General features: G+C 39.3%; 1 protein-coding gene across 5 annotated transcripts in view; it reads right to left on the bottom strand.

Annotated features, from left to right (window-relative positions):
• The window catches only part of CACNB2 (calcium voltage-gated channel auxiliary subunit beta 2), a 255,737-nt gene that overhangs the window by 115,849 nt on the left and 117,020 nt on the right, over positions 1 to 22,868 (bottom strand). The window contains exon 1 of one of the 5 annotated variants that reach the window (XM_075746320.1): positions 6,063 to 6,314. The exons of the other annotated variants lie outside the window; for them this stretch is intronic. Within the exon in view, the coding sequence (XP_075602435.1) occupies positions 6,063 to 6,113 (51 nt within the window). The 5' untranslated portion in view covers positions 6,114 to 6,314. Of the gene's footprint in view, positions 1 to 6,062; positions 6,315 to 22,868 lie in introns of those variants that run through there. 5 annotated transcript variants of the gene reach the window in all.

Raw genomic sequence — 22,868 nt, 5'->3', positions numbered from 1 at the left:
TTTTTTGGTGAAGACGGGCTTATACAATGTAACAAGCTCCAGTGAAATGAGTTCTGGCGAAACCCTAAAGCTGGAAAACTTGTTTCTGCAGAAAGGACTATGTATCACTTCAGACCCACTTTAGAGCTCAGAATAGGAATTAAGTGGAATTTAGGTAGCACGTGTGCTGCTGTAATGACGTCGCTCACCTATGAGGATAGGCACTGCAGAAACACACTTCAGGTTAATGAGCAGAGAGCCAGATGTGTAACTCAGTGTGTTGCGGTGAAAACACAGCCAGAAGAACCAGTATGTTGGCTAAGCAGCGTCAGTAGTTTGCAATGTAATGGATGAAATACGTACAGTTAAGTTGTTCCTTACAGAGAACTAATGTCACGTGTTACAATGACATTTTCAGAACTGCCCTGATGAGATGCAGCATGAAGGTAAGATACTTTTAGTCAATCTTCCTTGTCCACTCAAATTAACAGAATCTTGTTAGTAGAGAGTAAGAACGTGAATACTTAGGGCAGGTTTAGAAAGGTCTTCCCTCTCCTACACTCAAATTATATGTATTTTTTCCCATATTCTCCTAGATTGGTGTAAAATGCATTTTTTCAATTACATTTTTCTGTTTAGTACATTTTTTCTCCTCCCTCTTGCTATGATTCACAATCAGTGTTCATAAAAAGAATGCTCGGAACAGCCTGGTTCCCCAGTGCTGACCATACTGAAGGCTCATGCATCAAACCAAAGAACAGACCTCAAACGGCATTTCTGTGTTGGGCTTGCCTTCTCTCTCTGAGACTGCAGGGCTCTGATACTCCAGGGAAGGCACTCCAGCATTTTCTACGTCCCAGTTAGAGTTTTAAAGGTGAACCTGTTCGTGCGATTCAGCAGTCATCTCCCACTACCTTTCTCAGGCTCAAATCCATGATACTAAGGTGAGTTGAGCGAGGATTTCTGAAGTCACTGAGAAACTCCTCCTAAAGTACAAAAAATTTACTAGAGAATCGATTTACCACAATGAAAAAAGTCAGTAATATAAGAATTCGGATCAAATCCATAATTGTTGATCTTAATATGGTAGTGATCTATAAAAAGAGTATTTCGAATACCAAGGTTACAAGAATTTCTCCTCTCCTAAATTCATAAAACTGAACCTAATTTGTACATCATGTTGTGCATGACATGAACAGAGTGATGGATTTACACTAAATCAGCATCAATGCAAAAAGTTGCTTTAAAAATTTAAGAAGGAAATTATTCTCTCAAGCATTTTTGTTCAGACACCTTAAGCTTCTCCTAAAATGAAAGATTTCTGCCATTACGATGCTAGTTGCTGTGTTTAAGTCTATACAAATTGTAATGAAGCTGAGAGATCCATGTGAAAGCACAGCGACAGAAGCTGATCTCATTTTCTTGACAGAAAATATTCAGACAAAATCTCATAATGTTCTGGGAACTCACTGATTTCCTTGGAATTTGGCAGAAATTTATCAAAGTGCTTCATTTGTAGATGACTTTTCCAGCATTCCACTGTAGCATAACCAATTGAAGCTATTATATAATTAAGGATGAACCTGTTTCTTACATACTAAAGAGACCCTGTATTCCAAGATGAACTGGAAATATTACGGAAAAGCAGTACTTTAAAAGTTCAAACATTACTTTTTCCAATGCCTTACTTACATTCATTTACTAGTTTCTAGAGAGCAAATACTGAAGAGACTGCTCTTTCAAATAATACTATGATTGGAAAATACTTGTTTCATTGTTACATTATTATAAGGCAAGAAAGATATGCATATTTTATTATGATATAATTACAAAGTGTATGTGAATGTGGCATAAAAAGAAACAACCAGAAACTTTCAAACAAAAACCAGTCACTGAACAGTGCTTAAACAAATAAGCAAAATTAGAATCATAGGATGGTTTGGGTTGGAAGTGACCTTTAAAGATCATCTAGTCCAACTCTCCCAACCATAAGGCTCTTAATAAGAGGGAAAAATGTAAAGCCCAAGCATGTCTGGGTCACACAGATTTTCAAAGAAAGTCTATCCCGATGAGCTGAGCTGCTGAACTGCGTCCTTACAAGACTGTGCTGAATTGCACAGAAATGATAATACATACTTGGCTGGGGACTCTCTCAAACTGAGAAGACACCAAGTTACAACTGTTGCAAATGTGAGCCAGTCTTTCTACTGACATCCTTTGATCAGCATGAGCCTACTCAAAGTGAAATTTAGCTTTCATACCTAGAATCGCTAGCAGAGCTTTAAAATGATCCCCCCCCCCCCCCGATATTAAGATTGTACCAATACCATTAACTAACAAGCTAATAATTTTTAAAGGATGAATATTCTAAATCGTCAGTCTGTCAGCATCCTTTCGACAGCCTCAAAACATTCAGAAAAAAATAGAAATTTACATCCACTAAAATACTGCAAAATGCAATGTATCATTAATGACGAACTGAAGAAAAACAAGTTGTTTTGTGAACAGCAGAAGTAACGAAGCCTGGTTTCCCACACACACCTCCACAATACCTTCAGCTCTCTCTCATTTTCCCTACACACCACATGCTCCGTACGCTCCATTCCCCTCCCCAAACTCCCCTTCCCTTTCTGCGAGGTGCTGGTTGAACGAGAGGCAGCGTTTGTTTCAGCGACTCTGGCGTTAGACTCGTGCCCATCAGCTGGCTGGATGCTATGCTCTCTGTTGGATGCCAGAGGAGCCCATCCTCACGCCACGCACTGGCACATCCCCACGCTGCCATGCCGAGCAAATGGCTTTAACAGCTCCGTCCAGCCCCCAAGAAGATCTGTTACAAGCCCTCGGTACCTCCGAGCCCTCTGCAAGGCTGGTTTAAATCGGCCATTGGATTGAAGTTACTGAGAAGCACAACTAACAGATGGAAAGTGGGATTGTATAAATCTTGTCTTCGGAAACCAACCTAAAAACCAGAGCTGTTACACAAAGACTGTCCATACGCTTTAATACTCAGCAACTTGTTGAAATATGAGATGATGGCATGAGTAGCCATGTGAACATTTAGTCTGTCAGTCAGCCTGGAGAATTTTCAGAAATCTTTTTCACAGAGCATTGGTTGCTGTTACTAAGCAGTTGCAAGCGCAATGTAAACCACAGGCTTCTGTTCAGTGTACATGCAGCACCCGTGGCACAGAAAAATTTGCAAATACTGTGCATATAACAAAGTGCTTTAGGGATCAGTAATAAAAAAAAAAAAAAAGTGATGTGTGTAAATAGAAAATACGTAAATAGAAAAACCTATTTTCACAATTATAACATCTTCTGTATTTTGGCCCATAGCAAAAAATCACTTTGAAATAGAGCAGCCCAGTGCTTTAATAGCCAACAAAACGGATACCCCAATGCAATGAAGTTTCAAGGCATTTCACATCTCCTCCTTCTACACCCTTTTTATGCTGCACTTCCATCCTGGGAAGCAAAGAGAATTCACCCTTTCAATTTTATGAATTCCTAGGCTGGTTAACTGCAATTTGAAAACAGAATAAAAAATAGCAGCAGCAATTATATATTCCACTGATGCTAAAAACATAAATTCAGGAAAATCTGGGTAAATTGGCAAAAGGCAGGATGTCACTTCTCCGCACAGTGGGTGAGGTAAGGACAAAAAGACACCCTCAGGAGACCGCAAGGAATTACTGCACCTGATGTGCTTACACTTTCTAGCAGTTACTGAAGTTTCCATATTGAAGAATTTCTATGTCACAAGGACTGTGTTGGTGGTGAAAATGTGTCAGTGGCTAGGCAACACGTATTATTTTATTTCATCCTACCGTAACATTTTACTTGACTTGAATACTTCTGGGGTCAACTTGTTACAAGGGACATGCTGAAATATGGCAATTCAGAAAAAGTATCCATTAAATGGTTATCTGAATTTCTGTTCAATTACGCAGTTTGTATCCACTTTGGATGGAACCTCTGTCATTAAGAGATGATCATCAATAGTCAATTTACTTAATTATACATGCCAAGAAATATGAAAGAGAAAGTTCTCAAGCGATATCTCTTTTTTAATCTTCCCAATCTTCCCATTACTTTCCTCTTAGCCATCTAAACAATTCCTTTTTTTAATTAGATAATGTTTGAGGACTAGTACCACTAAAACCAAGCTAATTTGCAAGCACACCTTCCTTTGAGATGCTTCTGAACAGGAAGTGACTATAGCCAAAATTCACTTTAGCAAAGCTAAATGGTCTCTTCCCCTCATGACACATCTAGAAACTAGGATAGAAACTGAGGAAATATAAAAAGAATGGTCATCAACCACCGCTTTAAAGAAGGATTAACCAAATGTTCAGTAATCCACGTAATATACAAGGCTGAATCCCTTCAGCCAAATTTTATTCTGCTCTTTCTGTGTTCCACTTCACCGATCCTGCCGTGCTGCTGCTTCTCAGTTCACCAGGGCTGTACATCCACAGCACCCCTGCGATCCCCTCACCCTGTCACACTAACTTCTTCCTCCACCCTCCAGGACCTCTATGACTATGCCAAATCGAGCGTGGACTTCCTCAGGGTGTGATATGAGGGAAAAGCTTCGTTTTACTCTGTAGCCCAGGTAAATCAAACTCACCTTCCCCTTGATGACATTATTTGATGACCAGTAGACAGAAAGATGAAAATGTTCCATGGAAACGTGGGCATTATTTGTGCTAAGTTCTAACATCAGGCAGCCTCTCTTTAGGAAAACAGTATTTTCAAATTGATTTTTCTTCCTCATTTTATGCCCTTACCTATTAAAGACTTAAGCTTTTAACTATAATAATTACATAAGAAAATGTAAAATCTAAAGACAGCTAAAGCTACAGTTGGACCTGATGATCTCAAGGGTCTTTTCCAACCTAAATGATTCTATGATTCTACTAGTAGCCGATTTCTGCTGTTCTGAACATCCATGCCGAAAACAAGTCCAGTGGAGTTGCATGAAGTAGTTGTGTACCTTCGGGGCACACTTCCGATAAGACCCATTGTTGCTTTATTCTCCCCACAAACATACGAGCATGTTCTAATTTGAGTAAAGAAAAGTTTTCCATAAGAGGAGGATAGAATGGATGTTAGCAATAACTACTCAGCTTACTATGTGGATATCCCTAAATAATCCAGGAATAGGAATGATCCAAATTTTATTTCCTTATAGAAGAAAACTGTGGAGCAGCCATTACACAAGACACTGTCCCTGGTTTTCTCAGAATAACTCTGGAAATCTAATGTCATGCCTATGGTACACTTCTTCCACTGCATCTATATTAAAATCTCTCATAAAGGTTACAGAAAACAGCAAGTTTAAGCCAAACATTTGGCTTAAGTTTATGCCTACGTTACTTTTATTATTTTAACCTCCATCGTTTGTTTTCTACAGTGTAAAAAAAGAAAACAAAGCACATCCAATTCTAACTTTAAAAAAAAATTTTGTTATTTATTTATATTTTATTTCACAAGCACAGCTGTGGTGGGGTATCTGCTAGTATAAGTCCCTGGCCCCGGGATACATGTACCTGGTAAAAAGCTGCCAACTAAAACTCATGAGTGTGTTACAACCTAACCCAAACAAAAAACAATACAGAGTGTAACACTTGCATCTGTAAAGAGAATGTACTTCAAACTACTGCCAGCAGAGAGTCCCATTGCCCTCGTATTGCGGAGGAAACAATCATTTAGCACAATCCCCCAAAACACGGAAGGAACAGCAAGTTACTTTGTTTTAGCTATTTTAATAGGGTTATAGACAGAAGCGCTCTCAGCGACAGCCACCTGCAAGTGCTCCCCCTTCCCCTCAACTCCAGATTTTTGCAGCTTTTCAACACGACAGCAAGCTAGCACGTTTTTAAAAAGGAAACTCAGAGTATAATTTGGACTTCCACGAAAAGGCTGGCACATTTTTCAATAACATTTGAGCTTGCCTACATGAGAGCAAAGTGAAACAGTTTAACTGTAATTAAGTTAACTTGCAAGCCAGCCCGTACATTGCATTGTAAAATTAAAGGGCTCCCGAGCATCTGGCCTGCACTCCTTCAGCATATGCTTACCCCAGGAGTAACGTGCTTAGTTTGAGGAGACATCAGGCGCCTGTCAAGCATGTCAGCCTCGCTCCAAGCAGGCCAGCCCTTCCAGCAGCAGCGACGCTTCTTACAGGAGCAAAACCTCCGACGCAAAGCAGCACACCAGCGAAAACTTCAGCACATCAGCCTGCAGTGACCATTGTTGGAGTTCCTTGTCCGTCTAAGGCCTCGTTTGAAGCACCCGGTTTTTGTCTATATGAAGTGATACTGTTTGCTGGCGATTTCTCTCAGCTGTTGATCTGATTCAGTCCCTATGTTAGGTTACAGCTCAGCAGAGAACCCGTCACCATCAATTACCAAGGAGGAGTGGGAGGGCTCCGCTCGTGGTGACGTCAGCTGCTTTAGGAATGAAGCCTGCACACTTGCTGGAGTAACATAACATTTTATTAATCTCAGATGCATGCCTTGCAGCACGCATGGCCTCCTGTGAACACACAACAACTGGCTATGGAGCCAGAAACAAATCATGGAGTAGCATCTGAACATGCGAACTGGATAATCGGATTTCTTGATGTTTGTGGATATGGATATTTATTATTTTTTTCCTGAACAGAGGTATTAGGCACTGCTATTTCAAGTTAGAAATCTCAATTCAGGTTGGAAATCTCTCCTGTAAAAGGAAAATTATGCTTGATCATAGTAAAGATAGAAGACCTATTACAGTAGAAGATACATTCACATGAACCTTAATCATAGCTCTTTATAAAAACTACCATCCTAAAAAAAACCCATTAGATACATCAGCATGGCAGTACTTCTATGCATTAACTGGTCCACTGGAATCATCAGGAAAAGTCACATGCATAATATTATTGGCCCTAATGAGTTTAAGAGTTTGCAAGAGTAGGGTCAACTGGCTTAAAATAAGAGTATAGGTTAAATGTAAATAAGAATGAAGGATACACATCTGTATTGGTCAGAGGTTTCTGGAGGTGTAGTAATGAGGAGTAAGGAGCAGGCAGCAACAGGCAGGGAATGGTATGAACAGAGAAAAAGCTGTGGAGAAGCAACTTTCTGCTCCTGCTACCGTGGAGATAATAAATGAAGAGGCAGTGACTCCTGAGGCTAGCAACAAGCACAAACAGTTTTTTTGCTCCAGCTGCTCAGTGAGCCAGGCAATCTTCTCCTTTGCTTATGCCTCCAAACTGGCCTTGAATCAGCCTGCAAGGCAAACAAAGCACATAAGACAAATTCTGGTCCCTGAGAGCTGAAAAAATTGCCTATTTCCAAAGGCGAAACTCTTAACACTGACTTTGTAAGTAGACTCTGTGAAGTCTGGAGAGGGAAGGGCAGACCCCACCTACAAGTCTCACAGTAAGAATCAAAACAGATTTTTATGGTTTTTTGTTTTTTTTTTTTTTTTTAAATAAAGACTTCAGACTGGCTTCCATTTATATTAACAGTTTCTACACATATTTTCACACAGTCACTTTTTACATTTATCGAGGTCAATACAAAGTTATGCACTGCCCCCCCCCCCAAAATGTGACTTCTTATTTATATCAGCTGCATACCATATTGTTAACATTTCTAACTCGCTGGAACTAGAAGTGACTTTTGGTTTATACATGGTCAGGTTTGGTTTGTTGGTTTTGGGGGTTTTTTTGCTTTTTTTTTGGTTTGGTGGTTTGGGTTTTTTTTTTTTAAAGGGGAGGCTAGGAATGCTGGATTGTTAAAATTGTACTGCTGCTCCAGAAACCAATATTCATGTTAGGTTCAGTTCAGCTGTCAAAATCAAATTAAATCAGTAGAAACCTTACATAAGTTTTCATAATAGCCAGATATTTCTTTCTCATGAAATAGATATTTCTATTTACCTGAAATAGATTCAGCAAAGAAAAATTCACAGAACATTGACAACCTCTTGTATAATTTATTTTGACTTCCATAAGGTACTTCTTGGATGCATTATTAAACTGGAAATGTCGAAACAACCACTGTTTTCAGAGGAAGCAAACAGTAAACTTCAGCGAATACAATTTTAGAAGGCTGTGAGAAGTATAGCAATTTCTGATGCAATACTGTATTAATAAAGTTTGGGGCTTTTTGCAGTACAATTACTGAGCTAGCTTTTTGGCAAAATTATGATCCTTAAAAAGTTTCACACATGCTGTGAGACACAAATACCTTGGGGCAAATCAGAACTACTCTGAAGAATACACAATCACAGTCCGAGCTGGAATATTGCAATTAGGACAGGGCAGCTCTGATTCCAGAGGCTTATTTTCTGCCCTTCAGCAGATTTTACAGAATACTGAAACTAAGCTTGCAAGACCAGGCTGTCATCATGGCAAATTTTGGCATCACAATATTGAAACAAAAGAACTTTGTATTGGAAAACACAGTAATAAGATGATTTAAACTGCAGAAACAGCAATAGAGAAATTCCCTGGTACTGATCATAAAGTTTCAAAAGCTCCCTAAATCTTCTAGCCATACAATAGAAACCACTTCTTTTTCTTTTTTATTCTTTTTTTTTTTTTTTTTTTTTTAAAATTCTGACCAACAGGCAGTTACAGAACTAGTGTGCGGGAAATGTTAGATGACTTCTGCCCTTTTTTGCCCAAGAGTATGAATTATCACCTTAGAAGTACCAGGTCTCTTAAAAGCTGAGTGCAACCTGACAAATTAATATAAGGTCTTTATTAAGAGAACAGAAACACAATTCATCCAATGAATACCATTTTAATTCATTAATTTTGTATAGCACTAATGGAGAAGTAGCTTTAACATCAATTATTAATAGTCTATATTTACACAGTATTTTTGTCAGAAGTCTCAGTCAATTTTAAACATAACCTGATGAAATTTTACTATGTTTGGGCTATAAACACCATTAAGCACATAAGAGAATAGAAGCACTGATTGACACTTTCTCAGTAACATACTAATAGAGGCTTGCTTGTGAATGTTTAAGTTTTTTTGGTTTTTTTAGTTTAGCAAATCAAGGTATCTGTCCTCTGCCTCTTTTCATCCCAAACTGAAAATTCATGTCTGTCGAAAAAAGTTCTTCTTGACAAACCAGATTATAAATGAGTTGTTAGAGAGCACAACAGTCAATATCTCCAAAATAATAAAAGCTTAGACATATGAGTAATTTTTTCTCATCACCAAGTTATTGTGCATCAGCTGATCCATATGTGGACATGTGGGCACTCTTAGCATATGGCAAACAAATTAAGGCAATTTATTGTAACTCTGCCTCATTATGGATTATATTATCTGGCATTTGCTGATGGATAAATGCATGAACAGGTAATGAACCGCAACTTGTCAATGCATGTCTAAATCTAATATGCATTTATATATAGGAGGATTCTTCTGTTTCTCCTTCCTTTTCCATTTTAAAGGCAGATACTGCGTTTGTTTTTCTTCAGTTACCTGACATATCAAATTTACTTTTATTCAGTTATTGGGCACTTCACCAGTCTTACACAGTTTCTCAAAAGATAACCATGTTTCTGAAATTCCTCAGACAACTCTTTACGTATTCTAGTATCCCGTAAAAAGACTTCAGGTTGAGTTAAGTATAGTCCAAGGTGTTCCTTTTCCCTCTTTGAAGGGGAATACTTATTCATGTAGGTTACACATGCTGCCAGCTCTTCTCACTTAGCAAAAGTCAACTTTAGAAGATTTTCCTTTACCCTTTGAGAAGACCTGAAGTCTTCCCAAAAGACATCAAAGTATTAAAATCCCTCATTTATTTAACGTGACAAGAGAGCAGAACTCTGTATATGCCTACACAAAGTTGATAGATATGAATTTTGACACGTACAAATTTTTTGTTGAGAAGACAGATGATAAATTAGTCAAAGCTCACACAGTCAACAATTCAGCAGCAAACAGATCCAAACCCAGATTTCCTAATTTGCTGCAACAGCCTTTCCACAGAAAACATGCAAAACCACCCGAGTCCTGTTGGCAGGAGACTGCTCAGTTCTCTCGCTCATGTCAAAGCTCATGAAGGTCTCTCAGGCTCATCATTTCCTCTCAGATCTTTACCGAATGGCAAGTCCTCCACTTGGTGGGTTGCACACTAACAGAATAGGGCCGCTCACGCAGCAGTCCCGGGTGCGATGCCGAGAGAGTGGCTGATTGATGCTTCTACCAAAAGACAATAACCAGCTGCTCACCCAGCACGGTGGGAGCTGAGCTAGGTATGGAAGAGCCGACTGCTTCCCAAGTACACTCTGCCCAGTTCGAGTAAGGGACACAAAGCGGGCCTCCCACCTCCAAGTTTCTTTGCCAGTCAATCTCTTGTTTTTCTCTCTGTGGCCAATGAAAACTCAACTATTTTCTATAAGTGAGAGATGCATCTTTAGCACTAGATGAAAATTTAATTTCCTGGTGGCACCGAAAGATGTGTTAGGAACTTTACAGGAATCCGAGTGCAGCATATCAAACATAAACGTCACATAAAACAGCTAAACTAACAATTTAAATTGCTGAGAGCAGAACTCTTTGTCCTCTCCACTCCTGCCCCCATCCCCGGTACCTCCAGCAGTGCCCTCCCTCCCCGCTGCTCCTCCCAGCACTTGTCAGACCCCTCCAGGAGGACAGTGACATAGCTAGCCCAGCAGGAAACTACTTGTTTGTTTTTTTTTTTTTATTTCTCATACTTTTTTCCTGCCAGGTCAGTAAGATGAAAATAGCTAAAGGGAACAAAAGCAAGGGAAAGGATGCTGGTAGTGGTGGGGCAACAACCCTCCACCACCCAAACCTCACTGTGAAGCATTACGAGATAACCCACCAAGGACCTAATTCCCTTTGTGAATTTAATTTCTATTTTGTAATGCATAGCAATAGCTATGCAAAGTAATGCTGTATCAGTTTAAAAGCAGAAAAAACCCAGTATCTCACACTCAAACCATTAATAATTAACCACCCACACACAAACACTCAAGTAAACAGAAAAAAATGACAGCTTTAAGATACATACAGTTGTGCTTAACATTTAAATGAAGTTTTTTTTATTAAAGATGATTCATGTCAAATTTTTCCCCTTCAAAGTACAAATTTAACTCCAGCCACAGAGAATAAGGCACACCCCTCCATCCATACGTTTTGATTTTATACTTACAATAGCTACAGACAATGTTAGTTTGCTGCAATATCTCCTTCAATTCTAATTCTCCTGAAAATGTTCCTATTGGCGCGATCTGAAGCCCACAAGGCTCTCTTTGGTTGGCTTTAGATTAGGCCCTTCTTACATAACTGTAACATCTGGGGCCCATTTCTACTATGCGAGTTCCAACAGACATAATTTCTGTGTGTATAAATTCATTTCTATTTAATAGATGCCTGTATTTTGGAAAAGCAGAATTGATATGCAATTCTGTCCATTTGAACATGCAAGTTAATACATACTCTCACAGAATAGAATGAAATAAATAACACAATGTTGCATGACATACATCTTTAATGTATTCCAGTGTGCTTTTCTTAACTGCTGTGCTTTGCAAATTCATGTCCATCTCTGCACAGGGGATAAAAACCACAGCAGATCATTATTGCCACAGCTGGAACTACTGGAAGGGAGAAGGTCCAGGGTCAGTACTCTTCTCCCACATTATTTTTATGCAAAGTATTGCATATACTTTGTAAATTCTAGATCAATCTGTGATCTTACTCAGGAGACAGCAAAGCAATCTAATACTAAAGTACAAAGACACAAAGTACCATTGCCTAGCCCACGTGAAGCAATTGCCAATACGTGAGTATTTGTTTATGTGCAACTCCACAGTGAAGTTTGGAGGGGATTGTTGTCAATTACTGAAAACTCCCCGTACATTAGCCCTTGAGGTTATATGTAATGAAGAAGTATGATGAACTGTTATAAACTACTTTGTTCTTAAGCATAATTTTCCCCCAGTGAAGAGCAATTACAATTTCTTGTTAAGTTTTTTTTTTTTCTACCAACAATAAAAACATCACAAAAGGATATCTATATCCATCCTTGTAATTGGACAAACAAAATATTAATGGGATTATCACTAAATCCTTGTGAAGAATTCAGTTTTACTACTATAGAAAAAGCCTTGTGACATAAATAGAGAAGCCAGACCTACTACCCAGTAAGGTGCACTGGTTTACAGGGAATCAGAGAATCGTCTTCAGATTACAGTAAGATTCTATCAAAAATATGTCAGTACAACAGTTCATTAAAAGGACTAAAAATAAGTTATTTTAAAACTATTTTCCCAACTTCTCTCAATGCAATAAGAGTGGATTGTTCACACTCTCACCTATTGTATTCCATGTTCTCTGTTGGAGAACCATTTATCACAGCATACTACAGCCTACAAATATCTGGGATTATCTTTCTGTACTGATAGAAGTTATAGTTTATTAGTCTGGTAATGCAGAATTTTCATTGATCCTTCACAAACAGCAGCAGTCTCCATCCATCAGTCTAAAAGGCACTGGACTTTGCAATTCACAGTTCAACACTACTTATCTATCTGGATTAGGAAATCAACTACTTGCCAATTAAGACATGTAAATAGGCTCAATGAAACAATGTAACACAGAAAAAAAAAACCCACCTAACTTAGTCTTTTTAATAATAAAACTGTAATATTTTTTTTTTTCTTATAAGCAGAGAAAGAATGACAAAACCCATAGTCATACCAAGGTAAACTACAATGTATTACACACAGAACCTACTTTGACAGAAGATTAGCAAGACTGCAAAATAAAGCAATTAAGCATTTGGTCAACTTTAATTTAATTCCCTTGTCTTCACCTACATAATCACATTCTGATTTCCAGAGAGCTCCTACATTTTTCAGTGCACAGACAGATGAATGTTTACTGAGCTGCTACCTTATATATAATTTTTCTCCTCTTTGTTCTCCAGAGTGTTTGGGCCCCAGGCCTCCTGTATTGCTCGGAAGCTTGTATTATTAACTTGTTCTTGGAATTTTCTGAGAATCTCATCACTAGCATTTGCTATAGCTTCAAAAAGAATTTATCTTCACATTAAGAAGCACAGTAAGATGAAGAGGGCTTTTTTTCGCACTTTACACATGACACTTCAAGCAGGCAGTACACAGGCAGAAGGGGCTGCTAGTTCTGAAGACCATGGTATCTCCTCAGCATTTCAAATGAGAGCATGCGATCTTTTTTTTTGCCTGTAGCACCAAAATTTGGTGTGTAATAGAAAGCCACCTGCCCCAGTACCAGTGTCTCCCCCCCAAGTAGTTGACAACAGGAAGAGATCCTCTCGCAAGGCCCCATGTCTTTGGAAGACAAGCAGAATAACAATCAAAAAGAAGAAAGTTTTTTTTTTAGAGTAGAAGGAAAGTGCTAACTAATGGGTACAACAGAATTCAAACACAGATGAACCCCTTAAAGCAGAAGCATTCCTCCTTTTGTATTTTGATCTCAAAGATCAGTCCTCAAGTAAGAACTTGAGCCATCTCAACCACCTGCAGTGTAAGTTCAGAAGCCATATTTATGTTGAGTAAATAAGATATGCAGCAAGTGGACACAACGTGTTCTCGGAATACAAATCCACTGAGAGCCAGTGAACACACATTAAATAAACCTTAGACATAGTACCAGTCGCAGTTCTTGTGCCAGACCTTGTGCAGAATAAACTGTCTTGTGGAAGGGTATCACTACACACTTGGTACAGCTTTTTTTTTTTTTTTTTTTTTTTTAATTTCAAGTGCTAAATTAACAGATGAGGGAAAGAAAGAGAGAAGAAAAGGAGATACACTCTGAGTTCTTCAACTTTCAAAGTTAGCTTAAAGACTGATATGAAACATAAGTCCCAGGAAGCGTCATGGTGCTAAGCTGCCCCTGAGGCTTCATGGCTGAGAGGTGCCTCTGCAAAATCTTCCAAGGAAGGAGGTTGATGTTAAATATACTTAAAGTTTCCTTTTCATTCCTTTTATGTTTTTCTTTTTTAACTCTGGTTCTGGTTTTGTGATTAAGGACTTAGCTTTCCCTCTGGTAAAATAAATAGCAACCTCTTGTTGCGTTAAAGCACATATTCTCCAGAAACATCACGCCCAAATGTGGGGTACTAAGGGCAAAGAGTCCCTTTAAATGGCTATGCTCAGGAGAAAAAAAATGCACATTCAAAGAACTGCTGTGCATTTCCATTAAACTGCATAGGTCAGTACGGATGTTAGTACTGTCAAGTACCAGGTTATGGGAAGGAGTTTTCCCTAGAGCATTAAGCAGTGCTTTCGACCATGAACTAGGCACCAGAGGGACAGTCTGTGACAGCAGGAACTGCCGAGAAGGTTACATTATCTCTGCAAATAGAGACTTCAGCTGATAGCGTTAGTTTATTTTCCTCCCTAATACAATTCAGTCCATTTCTTTCCCATGATTACTTCCTTAATATTCTCCAAGAGCCAAGGACATGATATACCCTGCTTTAAAACCTGATTTTGCCCATAACCAGAAGTTACAGTAGACACTGTGCTTCCTATTGAACTTTGCTGTATAGCCAATGTCAGTATTTTGTTTGAAAACTTTCACTTTCAACACAGAACATATTTGTGAAAGTACTATTTTTCAAAAGCAGAAGAATTTGGAGAACAATTTAACCAAAAGAGTCTTAATATTTTTAACAGACAGTGCAATACCACTGATTGCATTTCAGATCAGCTGTACAGTAAAAAAAAAAGAAAATTACTCTGCAAAACAGCTACTCCTCTGTGAATTATCAAGCACAACACGACTTACAAATGATTGCTAAAATGTAATCATGGCTGTGCAAATGCCCGTCTTTCACACAAGGGCAGAAACAGAAACACTTTTTCAATAAACATGGAGGTACCTCCAGGGGCTGGAGGAAGATCAGGACTTTTCCTCCTGGCTCATTTGGCTCTTGGTCCACCTAGCAGAGCAACCACTGCAGGGCTCCAGAAGATAAATAGGTGATGATTAGCATGGGACAGTATTCCTGGCTCCTCTTACTGGGGTCTAATGCATCAAACACGCCCGCACCATTCTCCCGAAGTGAAGCCAACTGGCTTCGAGTTGCCCAAGTCCATAGTATTAAACTAACTCTCTTTCCCTTCAAAAAAGGATGGCTGAATCCAAACTGCCCCATAGGAATACCACCTGGTCTGTGCTGTCTCACCAGCGATGCCAAAGAGCTGCCTGGAAGACTGCAAGTTAGTCCTGGCCAAACGCACACCAGGGACCGCTCTGACAACTCTACAGAGTTGCGCTCCTGTGCCAGGAAACCTCTGACGTTCCTCAGGTCCCATGTATAGAAACAGCCTTAGCGCTGGACAGCTTCAGTAACTCCTACAGGCAAAGCCAGGCCCCATTTACGGCCACAAATGTACTTTAAAATACACTCAGATGATCGTTTCACCATCGTTTCTGAGCCAACTCAACTATTTCCATTTTGTATCCTCACCTGCTCATCTGGAGTTTTCTTTCAATCTGGCGCCACATGGCATCAACCCAGACCAACACTGTGCTGCTAAACCTCTCCAGTGTCTTTCCAGAGACTCCCCTGCATCCCTGCCTGGTGGGACAGACAGCTGTTCCTGCCTGGTGGGACAGACATCTATCCCTGCCTGGTGGGACAGAGAGCCATCTGTCCCCTCGGTAGGCAGGGCCAGCCCACCAGCCACTTGCCAGCACAGATCATCTCGCGCGGGTCTTAGAGGCTTTGAGACTTTCCATCCAATTTGAGCACCGCTAATATCAGCTTATTTCTGTTCAGAATCTTCTTCCTCTTTCACTTCAACTCAGTTAATTATTTCCATAAAGCTTTGTAAAGCATGTAAAAGGACATTTAGAAAACAAAACTGTGTTAGATGCAGCGTTGTCATTTAAATGCCTGGATAGTTCAATGCAGCTGATGTTTGTTCAAGGCCTGGGTTACGTATGCATTCGCCATGCTTCCAGGCATTTTACACACAGATTTAGGATTGCTGATGGCATCCATTAAGACAAATACATATTTATCTCCTTGCAACCGGGGTTATTTCTATAAACCTCTTTAAGACAAGTTTTCACTGATACTGACCCACCCCAACCACTGCTTCCCTTCTCATCACCTTTCCACACCAAATTTCATTACCTTTTAGAAAATACACAGAAAATATTCAGATAAATATAACATAATAAAAATTAAAGCGCATGTTCACTTTGGATCACCTGGAAAGAATTTCAAACTTTATGGCTCCCCAAGACTGTGCTTCCTCCTGTACAGCTGCAGAGAGAAGAGGTTTGGGTGAGGTTTTTGGTTTGGTTTGTTTTTTATAAAAACAAACGGATAAAAGATTTCGGTGGTGCAGCAAATCAAACATACTAAATCTGTGTGCTTCAGCTCCAGAGACTGGTCACAAGCAGAAAGTAATCAGAAATTGGAATTAAGAGAATGATTTTGTGTCCCAGATCTGGGGAATGCCACAGGATTGCTGGGCAGTATTTAGACAAGAGGCTGCTGGAAAGAAGCTTCTAGAAAAAAAAAACAAACAAAAACAAAAACACCACCACAAAACCAAACCAAACAGAACACAAAACTCCCATTTGCTATTTCTGGTACGTAACAGATATTTTGGGATTAGGTCCTGATGTAAAGAGGTGAATACATTGTAGAACAGAAATAATGTGAATTATAAAAGCAATTAGGCTGCTTGCGTAACAGAAATAAAACAAGGGAAAGGGATTAAGGAAGAAAAGAGAATGAACCAAACACAAGGATTTTCTAAAAGAGCATATTTTCCTACAGAAATTATTTTGAATCTGATGCATGGCTGCGGCACGCTCGGTGCTGTTCTGCCCACCCAAACCCCTCTGCCTGCCCCACAGCTGAGGCAGAGAGAGGGAGGAAGGACTTTTTCCAGCTCCTGGGTGGTAAAGAAACATGGAATTAATCTCTTGCATTTCTTCCTTAAAGTATTAGAAACTGAAATCATATTGTTGACTGAATTTTTAATGATTATATATTTTGTTTCATTAATAGTACACAGAAGTCAGAGATGAAGCACTCTTCATCAGGCTGTGCTGTCCTCCATGTACCACGCAAACGCTGGCAACACAAAAACCCAAAAGTTTACACAGTTTTGTGGTGTCTGACAGCAGCGAGCCCTGAGCTACAAATATGAAACCAGTATTCAGTTTTATGCGATTATCTGATCATGTGAACCCCAAATACCACTTTGGTACATCTGAAAACATTAAGATCTCAACCATAAAACTGTAAAGGAATATCTATAACTCAGATTAATTTTTAAGAATTCAATTATTCACATTACTTCTTTTCTAAATTACAACTGTTTATTTCTATATCCACCTTTTTTTTTCAACCATGGCGGTTATGCAAGCTCACCTTCAACTCTGCATTAATTCCTTTCTGTGTCTTCTCTGTGCTTCCATCTTCTGCCACTCACTCATATACATCATTATTCTCTTCTCCCTCTATGTCACTCGCTGCTTTTACCATATTTTGACTTTTTTTTTTTAATTGATATGATTTTCCTTCCAGTAGTCTTTTAATTCTACTTCAGCTTACTCTGCTGTTTTCCTGTTAGTGCTCCTTGAAAAACAAACAAAACCCTGCAAGGAAACCTCTGCTCCAAATCTTACTTTCTTAAAACACTCAGGAAATCAGAATTTAATCAAACAGCAGCAGAACTTTTGTTTTAAATAAGTGAAACCTGACCTGAGATCTGTCAGGGAATACAGTTTCCTTAAAAAAAATTTCTTAACCTTTTTTTCCGTATGAAATCCAGTAGATCTACATAAAGATCCATTACTTGCAAAATTATTTCTGTAGTAAATCTATTAGATCAGCCTGAGAAAAATGAAATTTGCATTGGAGAACATAAATCATTCAGGTACTTGGAAAAGTCAGGTTATTTCAAAGCTGCTACATCTCTAGTATTTTTGGTTTAAGGCTGCTTTACAGGACATTTTGTGACAGACACCTTTTGATGGAGGGTTCAGAGCTCCCCCCTCTCCTCAGTTATGTATTTCTCATCTCCCGGCACGCTTGCACATCAGGCTGGGTGGGAAGTAGCGCACAAGAGAAGAGGAAGACCCAGGTATCAGATTGGCACTGCCAAGCCTGGTACGGTCATGAAACAGGTCACCTCATGGCTGCAAAACTACCAGGTTTTATTATTTCTTTAAACCAGGACAGAGAGGTATTCTTGTTGGGAAGCAATGTAATTTCAATTTTTCCGCTTCTTTGCAGGGTGGGCTTACTTAAAGGAAGCAGAATGCTGCAATTCTGTTCTTGAACAAACAAACAAAAATTGCTGGGTTTATTGATCCATCGAGGGAAATTCCCATAGAGAACAGAAAAAATAACTTTTCATTTGTTATTTTTACAATTTACTCCTCATCTTACTCTGAGAGGAAATCCAAGCGCAGTCACATTTTAAGTAATGGTTTCGACCCAGAACTTACACCCTTGCACACCCCATCCAACTCGCCGGCAAAGGCCGTGCAGGGGGAAGCAGAAAGGGAGGGTTTGATTGCAGCTCCGCAGCCTTCTCCTTCAGCAAACCGCCTCCGACAAGCACCGGCGACGCACGGCGCACGTTTGTCCTGACACCGCTCTGCGCATGAGAGGAGTCTCCCGCCCACCCGACCCAGCGTGCCTCACAGTGATTGTTTCTTCCTAAGGAGATTTAGGCAGTTTGCGTCAATCAAGGATTTAACACGAGACATAAATGCCATCCTCTCTTAACACAAACAAACAGCTGCCAGCACCTTCCTTGATGAGCTAAGGGTGCATGGGCGGCTGGCGAAAATTATAAAAGTTAGTCATTTCTACTGTATTCTTCCTTTTTAAACATACTACCTAATCTTCTCACGTAATCACAGGACTGATTTTAAAGGTTCTCATTTTTCTGCAGTAGCAAAAAAATATTTAAAAATACTATAAAGGCAGATATAAATAAAATAGGAATTCTTATGAAGAACAACAATATTAGATGCCCAGAATAAACACAGAGTTATATACAGCGTACAAAAAAACCATAAACTGAGTAAGCATAGACAATCATTAAATGTTCTTTAACTGTCTAAATGAGGAAAAAGCTAGAACTCAATTAATTAATTAACGTATAAGGCTTGCTCCTTGGTCCATGGAGTATAGCTAGATCAGAACTATGGCTGAAATTAGCACTGACATCTGGCTTCAAGTCTTGTCAGGCCATTTTGCAGTAAATAGAACGAATAATAAGACTGAAAAAAAAATTTGAAATTAATTGTTTTGAACTGCAATACCAACACAAAACGTGCTTGACTTTGCAAGCAATAGTTTCTGCTTTTTAAACCTGGCCATGTTCAGCACATACTTGCAAAACAGACAATTACATAATGGAGTTATGAATTCTTTAAAAACTGACCCAATCATTCCCACAATGAACTTTGGGAAATTAGCATGAAATTAGCAGTTTGCCAGATGCCCAGAAGGCGGCAAATGAGGAAACAAATGATCCGTTGCTCAGTGGCTCGGCAGCAGGGCCGGATGCATTTCTCCTCCTCATTCCCTTCCACATTCTTCACCACCAGCACACACGTGCAATTTTTTTCCAGGTACAAATACAGCTCATATATTATCTTATTTCCTCATAAAGTAATTTAAATCCAAGTGCTTCTTCTGTGCCCTAGATTCTCCTTTCAATAAGTTGTTTGGTAGCTCCCACCAAACACCATTAAATCAGTCTCATTCATCCTTTTAGCGACAGTTCCAAAAGTTCCCTTCATGATGTTAGATGCTTATTACAATAATAGCACCTCTTAGCACTTGAACTTTTGATCTGATTTCTTAAAAATAGCAAAGACACTCTGATCAAAAGAACATTATTGAAAATAACAGTATTAATGCTATTTAATCAGCTCCAATTTCTTCTAGCCTCTTGAAGCAGAAGGCAGCAGGCTGCACATTCTATTCTACATTTAGACCAACTCGAAATTCAAAGCTGAATATTGAATTGAATATTTCATTCTGACACCATTTAATAGCAATTTAGGAAGCATGCGAAGCCCCATGAGAACATTCTGGGGCAAAGCCTGACCATCTTAACTTCCCATGTTCTTCTGCTGACAGGTTTTGGGAATCAAATGCAAAAGTTTTGCCATGACTTCCTTTCTTTCTATGCCCCTGCAGAAGCAGGGACGGCTGTAGGACCAGGGAAACTGCCTGGCAGGCTGAGCACCTGTTATTCACTCTGTGACTCCTTCTTGCTCTTCTGGAAAACCTCTGTAGACAGCATCCAGTTATGGTCTAAGGATGTTTTCAGAAACCTTCAAAACTCTAGGTCCTGCTCACAGGGTAATATCGCAGGGTTTCTTAGACAAAATTAAAATCAGATGTATTCCTCTTGAAAGCAGGGTCCTAAATATATACTAAATTTCTGAAAACAAAACATGCTGTGACTTAGTAGAACAAGTTTGCCAACACATCATCTGATTTTTTTTTTTTTTTTTTTAAGTAAAAGGGGTATCAGCCCACTCCTACCCAGGAAAAATAATGTCACAAACATACCACAGAGATTTAAAAATTAAATGGCAGTCGCTGGGACAGTTCTTGTCACTTATGCTCAGACAATCCTAATTAACACCAGGCAGAATTTGGCCCACTGTGCAAACCCTGTCTAATCCCCACACTGTAGTCTGCCATGCCAGAAGGTTATTCCTTGAAACAGTCCCCAGTAAGCCGGATAATTCTAGAAATGACATTTCAATGCCACTGAATCAGTGCTACGATTTAATTTCTAAGCCTTTTCCACTTGATTGTACTTGTATTACAATGCAGAAATGGTGACAATATCTTTTCTGAGAAAGAAATCAAAACCGATGTTAACTATTTGGGCCTGTAGATTGGGACACTCATTTGGAAATAACCGAGTCTTTGCAAGGGCAGCATCATCTCTCATTTATTGTATGTCTACAAGGTACATCACAAATTATAAAATGCAAGCAGAACATTTAGAAAGAGAGTATCAGAGAGCCAGAGTACCATCTAATGTGTAAAATAAAAATAACAAATCCATTTGTTTAGTGTCTTAGGACTGCATTAAAAATGAGACACTGGAGCAGCTAGAGCGGACCAGCTGTTTTTACAATATTTAGCTCCTGGCTGCCAGAAAAAGGGCCTGTGAGGGCAGGGGAACACAGGGAGAAGCGATGAACTGAGGATCCCAGAAGCTGCTGGAGCAGAGCCAGGGAAAGTTTAGATTAAGTCACGTCTCTGTCCCAAGGCTGACGGCTCAAGGCCATTTTGCACCTCCTCGCCTGAGCTGCACTTACGGGTCATTATCTGTAACCCTGGATATAAGGCTGAGGGTTTAGGAAACTAAGCTTTATGATATAAATAAAACCAGATCCTGCAAACAAATAGGTCTTCTTTACTAAATGGAGAGTAGTTCTATAAATATTTCCAGGTTCAGCTCCTTGCTGTGCTGACACTATAATCTACGTGGAATAAAGGGCCATCTGCAACGGTGCCGTCTCTGGGGAGAAGTACTCCAAATTCAGTCTCTGATTTCCCATTTATGCCATGTAGGAACTAAACAGGGCCAGCTTCTGCACCAGGGCCAGGGTTTGGGGCTCTTTGGCAGCCTGGCTTTATCATCTCCATGTTCACGTCCAGCTCCTGCACAGGTGAGGAAGAGCTGACCCGGCTGTGCTTGCTCGTTCTTCACAGCTCTGAAAATGGGCAGCTCACAGCAGGGCTGAAAGGAGATGCTGCTCTGCCTGATGTCAAAGCCAAAACCACTGTATTATGTAGATAAATACATCTGTACTTTTCAGGATATTCCTGTCCTCATGACATAAAGGAGATGAGTGACATGACATATCTCTTAATTTTCACTGATACCTCTCCTCAGAACACCTGGATGCCATTTAAAGACCACTGATTTTGTTACAGCTTATTTTCCAATTTTACTCAATTTCTTCACCTGTTGGCTCTTGCCTTGTGTAAAATACTCAAATTTAGTATTCTTGGTACAAGTCATTTTTAACTCTGACAGTTATGAGACTACTGAGTTGTTTTTTATTTTAATTAGCAAAGCAGTAACATAAAAACCTTGAAAGAACACAGCACAGCAGCATAAGGAAATTTGTATATGCTCCATAGCACTCTATACTTCTTCACACTTCCTTGGGAACAATTTTATTAAGAAAAATGAAAGACTATCAAGTCAACTAAAGATTTAAGTATGTGGTTTTCTTCAAGTCAGATATCTGCACAAATACTCAGGCATATGTGCAACAAATGATGAGTATTTCCTGTTCACTACAAAGCAATATTTTTTTAAGTTGTCTCAGTAAATAAATTGCATTTGATTGCAACCTAATTTTCTAAGTTCTGCTATAATAACACCAATACAACTTTATAACCAAGAACCACAAAAGAACACTGAAACTCAAGTGTAACACTGGCATAGAAACATTGAAAGAGTTTTGGCGTGCCCCTCACCACCTGATCTATCAGACCATCTGTCTGTAAAAGACCAGGGGACACGGGGAGATTTCCTGTCCCATCAACTGGCAACCGATAATGTTATATCATAAAACACTGCAGCCAACCACAAATATCTCTGAGGCTCACCAAAACCCTTTGGAAGCAGTGAGCAAAGGTTGTGTGCAATAGAATAAGAAAATACTTCAGAGCAGAGAAAGAAGTGGCTTTAAGAAGGTTGTTTTGCTGGCAAGGCTACTTTTCGGAGGAACTCAGGGTGATGTTTCATCCTTGGGATTTTAATACAACTACTTCAATATTTTTTTCTTATATGTACGATTCAGACTAATCTATTCAGATTTACTAAA

The sequence above is a fragment of the Balearica regulorum genome, chromosome 2 (assembly GCF_011004875.1).
Source record: "Balearica regulorum gibbericeps isolate bBalReg1 chromosome 2, bBalReg1.pri, whole genome shotgun sequence".
NCBI classification, from domain to species: Eukaryota; Metazoa; Chordata; class Aves; order Gruiformes; family Gruidae; genus Balearica; species Balearica regulorum.
This window is presented reverse-complemented; position numbering and strand designations above follow the sequence as displayed.